We start from the raw sequence: 8,650 nt of genomic DNA, 5'->3' as shown, positions 1-8,650 counted from the left end.
GCAGTAGGGTATGGAAACTTTGTGCAATCTTTAGACATAAGTAAATGATTTATAATGTTTAATGTTGTACTTACATATCTTAAAGAAAATAAATATTGCAATTGTGAAGTGGAAGATTAAGTTATTGTTATAATTACAGTTTAATACGAAATTTCACAATTTCCTATTTTAAATGCTATCTTTTATTAGTGTAGACGAGTCGAACCGAATCGCGAGTTAGCTCGGGTCGCTCGTATTTCAGCTCGGCTCGTTTATCAAGAGATTCAGCTAGCTCGATTATTTATCGAGCTTTTTCAAGACGACTCGGCTCGACTCGAAACTCGGCTCCGGACAAACGAGCCGAGCCAGCTCGAGCTCGTGAACAGCACTACCTCTCAACATGTGACATCAATTATGGACGTCCCCTCAGAGTAAATTTTAGAACTTTATTTCTCACTTTTTATTACAATTTAGGTAAAAGATTATGCACCATTTTGTTTGTAGAATCGTATGCATGCGTCGCAGAATAAATTGCTAGAAGTTAATTTTCCTACAAATGTTATCTATCGTGCAGATTGCAGTTTTGGGTGAATTTTTATTGTAAATAGATTGTCAAATTATTAATAACTTTGAAGAAAAGTGGAATCATCACAACGTAAATTTAGGAAGATTTTTGAAAAAAATTAAGAGGACAGTTTTGGCAAATCGATACAATTCGAATTTTTAAAACTTTATGGATAAATTATGTTAAAAAAACTGATTAAATCATTAACGACCCCACTCTCCAGAACATGGTTCCATACAAGAATTCGATAACTTTGACATAATCGATTAAACAATTCATTCTGTTATCCGCATTCCAATTTGTCTCCATACTATAGCCAATTATTTTCCAAACAGTAAATGCGGATTCTGCGAGAACTTCCTGTCCCGAAAAGTTGTCTGTGATGCATTCCACGCTGAATTTGAGAGAATCGGTTTTCTCCTTTTCTGAATGTTTCCAGTACTTCCGACCCGTTCTGTCACACCCCACGGAAGGATCGACCTTCCGACATCGGACATATTTGGGGAAATCTCCCAATTCAGAGGCATGGCTTGAGGTGACGAAATCCCTGAGAGCAAAACGCTGATCGCCGAAAGAATAACCATTAGGGGAATTAGTGATAGAATATCGAGAAGTCGCGGCATCGATCCTTGTCTTGATTGCGAGGTTTATGTAGACTTCTAACACATAGATTCCTTTAGGAGGATTGATCGCCAGTCTCGCTCGATGTTTGGGAATTTTCTGGTGGCATATTCGACATAGACGGTCATGACGGGGAGGAAGCCTAACACGAGGGGGGACGAGTGTAAGGGGTATTTCCTGAAGATTGAGCCCTGTTCGGAAAAAAGGGCCAGGATTTCTTCAATTTGTCGAAATCCGGTGATTGTGAAGCCGACGGGGTTTTCGTCAAGGTGTTGGAAGGTGGATTTGAAGGCTTGGATTTTGGCGTTCATGTCGGACATGGATTGAGTGAGGATGCGTTGGTCGATTTGGTACAGAATAGTGTCCCAGAATAGTTGGTTTTTGTGAAGGGTGAGAGCTCCGATGAAGTCAAGGGCACCGGAGAGACCTTAATGAAGAGAAAATTATTAAAATTCTAAATTAATTGGTTAAATTAAAATATCAGTCAATCCCAGGAAAGGTGGAATATGAGAAAGGCTCCAAATTTTCTGTTTCCCTGTAACTTTTAATCGAGTGATGAAGGGTTACCGACTTCTCGCAGGATTTAACAGGTAAGGCTAAATCCTGCGACCAGTGAATTCCGTTACTTGCTCAACTAAAAGTTCCAGGGAAACAGAAAATCCTTTAAGTAATTATGGAAATTAGACAATCTGCTAAGATTTAACCTTGGAAAACGACACCGATTTGTGGAATCATTCCCCCCCGCTTTTAATACACTGACTATGAATTCGTATTCTTTAATGGATTTGAGGGATTTTCCATAATCGGCCATTTCCCAGGTTTCTTCGCCTGGTTTGTAGAACATTTTGTTGTTGTCGAAATCCGACATGGTCATGAAAAGTGCCAAATTCTGAGGGTCCATTTGCTGCGCCGTTGTTGGGGGTGGGTGGAGGAGGGTCGTCAAAATGGAGGAGACGGCGAAAAATAAAAGTTTTTGGTGGCCTATTGGCGAAAAGTTTGGAATAGAATAATACATAAAATTAATCAAATTTTGGTCAGGGGACATCCATATATTATGTGACGGTTCACAAGGGTGGGAGGGTAATGGGTGTGCGTGAAAGGCCGATTTGCGCCACTTTTTAAAAGACATGTAACCCGAGATAAGGGTGATGGGGTTTGAAAAAATGGAATTTTTACATGACATAATCTATGAACGCCCCCTACCTTAACCAGGCAGCGGTAGCGTGCGGGGACATGGCATCGTTTTACATAATTATAAAATTTTTGCATTAAATCCTATAAATGAAATTTCTTTTTATATTTTATTTTTAACTTAAATTAAGTTTGTGACGCATTTATAAAAAAATGAAACTTTACAATTTTCTAAATGCGTCACAAATTTAATTTAAATTTTCTAAAAATTAATAAACAAAAATTAAAATTAAACGAAGTTACTAATGCCAAACTAAAATTAAAAGTAAAACGGCGCCATGTCCCCTCGATCTTCCACCTCGGTTGATTTTGCAAATCAACTTTGATAAAAATTATTTTAGCATGGGCTAAAATTTGGATAAAAAAATAAAATAAATAAATATAATATAATTTTTAAATACTTACCCATCATGAACTAGGATCGAAAAATAGAGTGAAATTCAAATTTAACAAAATCCGAAAAGTTAATGAAAAATTTCCAAAAATAATTTGATTATCTTAACGAGAACCAAAATTGTGTGAACGCAAGAAGACGCTTGTTTTCATTAAATAAATCCAGCCAAAGTAAGACACTGGTATTTAAGGAAAATATGACGCCAAGTATTCAATTAATAAGTTCAATGTCCTTCAATGAATGAGAATTATTTTATTTATTTATAAATAAACTTAAATAGGAATAATAATGTTATTTATTTAAATAAATAAAAACTGAACACATCACTTTGTCCATAGGTTTTATGATTGCACAGCAATAAGTTGGCACTTATTAGAGGGGGCGTCCAAAAATTATGTCACGTGTTGAGAGGGGTGGGAGTGACAGGCCTAATTTACGCCAAATGTTAAAAAGTGGTCTTACCCGTGACAAAAGGGGAGCATATGGTGTGACAAATCAAGATTTTTTTGCGCTACATAATTTATGGATGCTCCCTGATTTTAATGACATCACTGCAAAAAGTGCTCTGGTTTGATAACTTGATGAAATAAATAAATCCACTTATATTCTGAACTTATAATTTGTTTTACTGTACAAAAGTCACCCATTTATAAATAAACTCCGAGATAAGATCACTGACTGAGAAATGCGTGCTCATGATGAGGGATATGAATAAAATTAATTGATTTTATTATCAAACTTAATTTACAAAAAATATGACAGTGTGCGTTCATAGTTCAAAAATTTGCAATCTTAATTTTCTTCAGATACTCCTGTCCTGCATTAATGTGGAACGACTTCCTCAAAGATAAGCAACAATAATAAACGTCATGAGGTCATTTTTATTGTAAATGGAATAAATTTCATCTCGCTAGGCCATTCATATAGTAAATTGATTTTGTTAACGAGTTTATTAAGTCATGGCTGGATTGATTGATAAAGGAAAAAAGCAAAGTGTGCATTATAGTGGGAAAATTTGCATTTTTTACATTTTGCACATGTTGTATGTATTAAGTTTTGACCTGAAACTGTTATAACTTCCTCAAAGTTCAGCAATAATTATTAAATGACCATTATTATTAAAAAAATTGAACTCTTAAAATAATTTTTGCATTTTGAACACGTTCTTATGCTGAAATGATGTCGCCTGACACCATAACCGTAATTTTTGAAGCATTTAATCAGGGGACATGCATAAATTGTGTCACGGACAAATTTAAATTTTAAAGATCCTCTTTCCCCCTTGTCATGAGTTACATGGCTTTTTAACATGTGAGGCAAATCAGCCTGACCTTTTTGCCTCCTCAACCGATGATACATACAATTTATGCACGTCCCCTCATAAGCTAACTTTTTACAAGATGTAAAAAAATTGTGAATATATTTTACAGGGAAACTTAACCGAACCGGGTGGTCGACCTGTATTCCAAATTGTTGGAAAACTATGAAATAAATGTCTCGATGTGGCAAATTCGGAAACTGCGGAAAATTCGGATGTAAATCAATTCACCTGTCGGCAGGGTTCGCTACCCCGGGTTTTTGTGGGTTGAGGTATTATGGATATAATAACACTAAAAATTTGCTACTTATAGGTGATGTAAAATCAGACTGGACATGGTGCACTATAATATAAAGATGTTAATTTTTGTCTAAGCGATGACATATTACTAGATAGAAAGAAACAAAAAATATTTTTTAAATCTGAGTTTTATAAGCAAGCATGCACAAATGTACTGTTTATTTCTTTGTTTATTTAGTTGTGTATATTTCCTGCATCACAAATAGCAACAGCGATGCCTATAGCATCATTGAGCGCCATTTTTGTAGACTTTTGATGACGTCTTAATAAAAACACTCGATATATTTTACTAATTAAAAGACCGACGTATCGCCTACATTCTATTGCAAACAAGGGAATGGTTGAACTAATTGAAAATCCGACAAGGATGAATAGAGTTATCCATGTACCTTTAAGGGAGGCAATGTTTTTGGGTTTTAAGTACTCGCCCTTGTTCCTTGGAATTGCGGCGGTGCGATTTATATTATTCCCCCTTATTTCATAATCTTCTGTGTGGGCCCAAACCCCGGTTTCAGTTTGACTTTTAAATCCCGTAAGAACTCGAGGATTCAATCCGTTTGGGACCGATATACCAATTGGGTAACTAAGTAGGGTTTGGGAACTAACCACAAAATGTGTGTGAGGGTATTTTCTTGATAAGAATTCGTACTCAATTTTAATCTTGGGCGACTTTGCTATAAAAACGGTCTTCTCGCATTTTACAACTTGGCGCTCAATAATTTTCTGTAGGACAGAACTATTTAAATTTTGGCTCAAATAGCTAAATCCAACGGGAAAGAAGGCACCATTTGAAGCGAAGAGTTTCAAAGCACCACGATATGTGTTAAGGTTGGAATCTTGTGAATCCGTAGCGAGATTTAGCAAAAGTGAAAAGAATTCAGGTTGAACTTGTTCATCGGGGACGGGTTTGAATTGCGAGAGAAGCCGGAAGCATGAACTATCCACATTTGTTGTGTTTATGTCAACACTCATATTGAAGTATTTTATCAAATAAAGTACATGAGAGAGGTCACGCATCTCCTCGTGGGTGTCATGAAATTGAAAATACCACACCATTTCATCGTCTATTCTATTATCAGGGTTCCATATTTTGGATAAATTTCTGAACCTATTTTTGCAAATTAGATCGTCAAAGAATTTCGGATGTGATTGTTTCCTTGGCGAGTTTAATTCGGATATCATAATCCCGTTGTAACCGTTGGTCAGAATCACCCCCATGATGGTCCATACCCCTAGCAAGATTCGGAAGAAGGTATGTTTCTCGATTCTACTAGGCATGAAACCCGTCTCTTCAAGAAGTGAGGCTTAAACGAACATCCAAATGGAGAATGGCTGTTGTTCCAATAGACTACAAATACGTTGAGCCCCTATCACTAAGGCGATAATTGTGCAGATCGTTATGCCCAACGTAACCCAAAGTTCAGGTTTAAACGGGGTGAGATAAAAGTTTAAACTGATATATGGTTCTCCGTAACATGTCAAAAAAGTGTATCCTTCATAATTTGTTATGATAAGTGTGGCATCACTCCCAGGTCGATATACAGCGTTAAAGCGTTTAAGTTGGACATGGCAAATTCCTCTTGGCATGTGAGAAGGTGTTAATAGGCTTCTGTTTACCCATGAGTAAATCTGCCAGACTAATTGATTAATGGTGACTTTGTCCGTAACCAAGTGGTATTTATCTTTAATAGTCTCATCGTAATTCTGGTCATATGTGGCAACAGTGCACCACTCCTCCCGCTGCTGGCTGTGTTTCTCCACCACAGAAACGAAGTTCTCATATCTCAGATCTATTTCTGAGATTTTTGCATGCATCCATGAGTACCTATCCCTTGACAAAATCTATGGTAATATCATTTCAAAATTTTTATCTCGTGAAATTAGAATCACAGAGAAATAGTAGAACAGTGGTACTTCGAACATAAGTCCAACTATTCTTGACACAGTTGACTTTCTTATAATAAGAGTAATAACAGAATTTGTATTTTGAATGAAATAATATTGACGCCATGGTCCCAAAAATGCCGTGAAGTGAAGATATTTGTTTGATGCGGCTTTTACCCAATTAGCTGTGAAATATTGGAAGGAATTATCCGAAATATTTTTAGTTACATTAGTACTCAAAATAAAACTTAATCGACAGAGAGAAATTCGAGTTCGCAGAACATCAAGGGCTAGGTGGTAATCGTAGGAAATCACAGGATATGTTCCTTTAATCGTTGCCCATCGATTTATATATTCATACTTTGTCATGAAAATTGTGGTAAATACCAAGCTTATATCATTGAAAGACAACTGGTTGTGATTATTATTGTAATACATAATTTGCACGTCACAACTGCTTAAATTACGAAGTAAGTCAGGAAAGTTGGACACCATCTTGGAATTTACACAATGCACAAATCGTCCTAGGACAATGGGTATGCAGAAAAATGTAAAAAACAATTTACGGGAACACATTCTAAATAACGCTTTTTGGATCAATATATTTATGTATCCGATAATTACCAATATTGTATACCCTCACATTCTCTGTACTTATGTGTGCATGCACTTATGAATAGAGATCCTATATATTTAACTGACCTCCAACAAATGATATATGTTAGGAGTTTATGTGTCCACTTGATAAATTTAATGAATTGGTTATTAGCTATACATTATTAATGGCTTAACCTGAAATCTCAGACGTGAGGGTTACTGAAATTTCTTATTGTTAGGGGTTGGATACAAATATTTAAATAGATTTATGTAGGTGTTCAGTGTAACGATATTTAGTTAATGTCAAATAAAGGTGTTTATATGTTTTTCTAGTCTTGATAAGAATGGGAAGGTTTGTGGAAACATAAACTTCGTTGCAAGAGGGTTACTTTTATGTTCTGAATTCACGTTTAGTTGCCTTGTTTCAGTAACGGTAGCTGACAGTAATACGTAAACAAATAAATATTTTTTAAACGACAAGTTTGCTTGAGCCTGCTCTTCTTCTGATTGAATCGGATTGAATCAAGGGACTTTTTTGCTCAATGGATATGGCAGCATTCGCCATAATATCTATGTATGGTTTGGTACTTGACGCTAATATTACAGTGTTTGACCTAGCAACAATAAAAAAACTCGGTATGGTCTGCTCATTAGAATTAGCTACAATTTTGTAAGCCTTTGGTATGAAGAAAAATGTGCAATTATAAAACACAGGTCAGAGGTTGGGAAGTCTCATAACGATGAAACTTAATTTCAAAAGTGCTAATTAGGTTATGAATAATTTATCTTAAAATGCCAACAAAAATATAACTTAAAGCTTACATGCGTAGGTACTTTTACAGAATTCAACACGCGATACATGTGGCCAACCTTTGAGAAAATTCTTATTGAATTTCATACTGTTCAACTACGGAATAGCAATCCATGGCTAGAAACTCGAAACCTTGTGCTGAGTACCTTGTGCTGGGTAGGCTCTCCTGCGTGACAATACAAAAATATTATTTAGTCAGAAACATGCTCCCCATATTGGCAAGCTTCTAGAATAATTCAACCGTTTCTTGGTTTGTAGGTCTTCCTAAAATGCATGCAAGCTTTTTGACATTCTTCTACTAATAGTTGTTTGAGGAAGAAATTATGACGGAGATTCGATTGCAGTTTTCACATAGGTGCAGGATTCTGACCTCGGCCAAGATATCTGGACAAGGTTGATTTTGATTGATGTAAGATTGGAATTTGATGGAAATTGATGGAATTTCCAAATAATTAATTGGAAATTAAGTAACTGGCCGTACTAAAATACAAATGGAGGATGCAAATATTTAAATAAAGTAGCCCTTATGTATGTTTGTAGTGGCAAGTAAAATTGTACATATTAAAGCCTTAAATTGGTGGACGAGGCTCTACAAATTTCTGGCTGTTATTATTGATAAAGTTTAGTAAGAAAATTAAATCCTTCCTATTTAATTCCAGTTTGCTGTCGGATTATAATGTAACTGGTGAAACTGAGTTTTCTTGGATTTCGATTAACCCACTCATAAAAATTCAAAAATCGTGTTACACTTAATGTCCACACGAAATACGTCCACAGCCAAGAAACCAAACAAACTTGCAAAATTTGTCGAGTTGAGTTAAGCAGTGAACAGACTTTACAAAGACACATAACATCCATTCACCTAACCGGAGAAAGACAACGACACCTCTGCACATTCTCCGGCTGTGGAAAATCCTTTGCTAATAAATGTGGCCTTTCCAAACACAGGAATATAATTCACCTCGGAAGAAAATCGACCCGATTCCCGTG

The 8,650-nt window shown here is 35.9% G+C and overlaps 1 protein-coding gene across 1 annotated transcript; it reads right to left on the bottom strand.

The window, feature by feature from the left end:
- Positions 1 to 544: 544 nt before the first annotated feature.
- LOC118438854 lies at positions 545 to 2,895 on the bottom strand. The gene is made up of 3 exons (XM_035859646.1): positions 2,762 to 2,895; positions 1,870 to 2,146; positions 545 to 1,592 (listed from the first exon to the last, which is right to left on the bottom strand). Exons 1-3 carry the CDS (start codon positions 2,766 to 2,768, stop codon positions 1,574 to 1,576), a joined length of 303 nt encoding a protein of 100 aa, XP_035715539.1. The 5' UTR covers positions 2,769 to 2,895; the 3' UTR covers positions 545 to 1,573.
- Between the last annotated feature and the right edge of the window lie 5,755 nt (positions 2,896 to 8,650).

Source organism: Folsomia candida, unplaced genomic scaffold, assembly GCF_002217175.1.
Source record: "Folsomia candida strain VU population unplaced genomic scaffold, ASM221717v1 Fcan01_Sc027, whole genome shotgun sequence".
Taxonomy (NCBI): Eukaryota; Metazoa; Arthropoda; class Collembola; order Entomobryomorpha; family Isotomidae; genus Folsomia; species Folsomia candida.
Note: the sequence above shows the minus strand (reverse complement) of the source record. Positions and strands in the feature narration are given on the sequence as shown.